Source organism: Myotis brandtii, unplaced genomic scaffold (assembly GCF_000412655.1).
Source record: "Myotis brandtii unplaced genomic scaffold, ASM41265v1 scaffold138, whole genome shotgun sequence".
Classification (NCBI taxonomy): Eukaryota; Metazoa; Chordata; class Mammalia; order Chiroptera; family Vespertilionidae; genus Myotis; species Myotis brandtii.
Window position 1 is genome coordinate 1607913 of NW_005354915.1, and position 509 is coordinate 1608421.

General features: G+C 70.5%; 1 protein-coding gene across 1 annotated transcript in view; it reads left to right on the top strand.

The window, feature by feature from the left end:
* Nucleotides 1-140: 140 nt before the first annotated feature.
* The window catches only part of LOC102263864 (patatin-like phospholipase domain-containing protein 3), an 11373-nt gene continuing 11004 nt past the window's right edge, over nt 141-509 (top strand). Inside the window, exon 1 of the mRNA XM_005860655.2 lies at nt 141-449. Within this exon, the coding sequence (XP_005860717.1) occupies nt 209-449 (241 nt within the window). The 5' untranslated portion in view covers nt 141-208. The remainder of the gene's footprint in view (nt 450-509) is intronic.

The following is a 509-nucleotide window of genomic DNA, read 5'->3' on the forward strand; positions in this document are numbered from 1 at the left end:
ATAGGCCCCGCCCCACAGCCCGTCCGCTCCTCATAGGCCCCGCCCCAGAATCCTACCCATCCAGGAGGTGCAATGACTGACGCCCGCCGGCTCCTCCACTCCGCCCTGGAGGGCGGGGCCAGGCGCGCTGACGTCACGCAGGGAACACCTGGACAGCGGCTGAGAGGCCCTGCTCAGAGCCAGAGTTCGTGAGGTTAAGGCGGGGAGGATGGCGGACCCTGCACCTCAGACCTCGCCTCCCGGACCCCGACCCGCCGCCGCTCTGTGCGACTCCGAGATTGGCTGGAGCGTGTCCTTCGTGGGCTGCGGCTTTCTGGGCTTCTACCACCTCGGGGCGACCCGCTGTCTGAGCGAGCGCGCCCCGCACCTCCTCCGCGACGCGCGCATGTTCTTCGGTGCCTCTGCTGGGGCGCTGCACGCCGTCACCTTCCTCGCAGGTGTCCCTCTTGGTACGTCCAGGGCCGCCACTGGGCACCTTGCCAGGAGGGGGCGCCCCCAGGCCTGGGCTG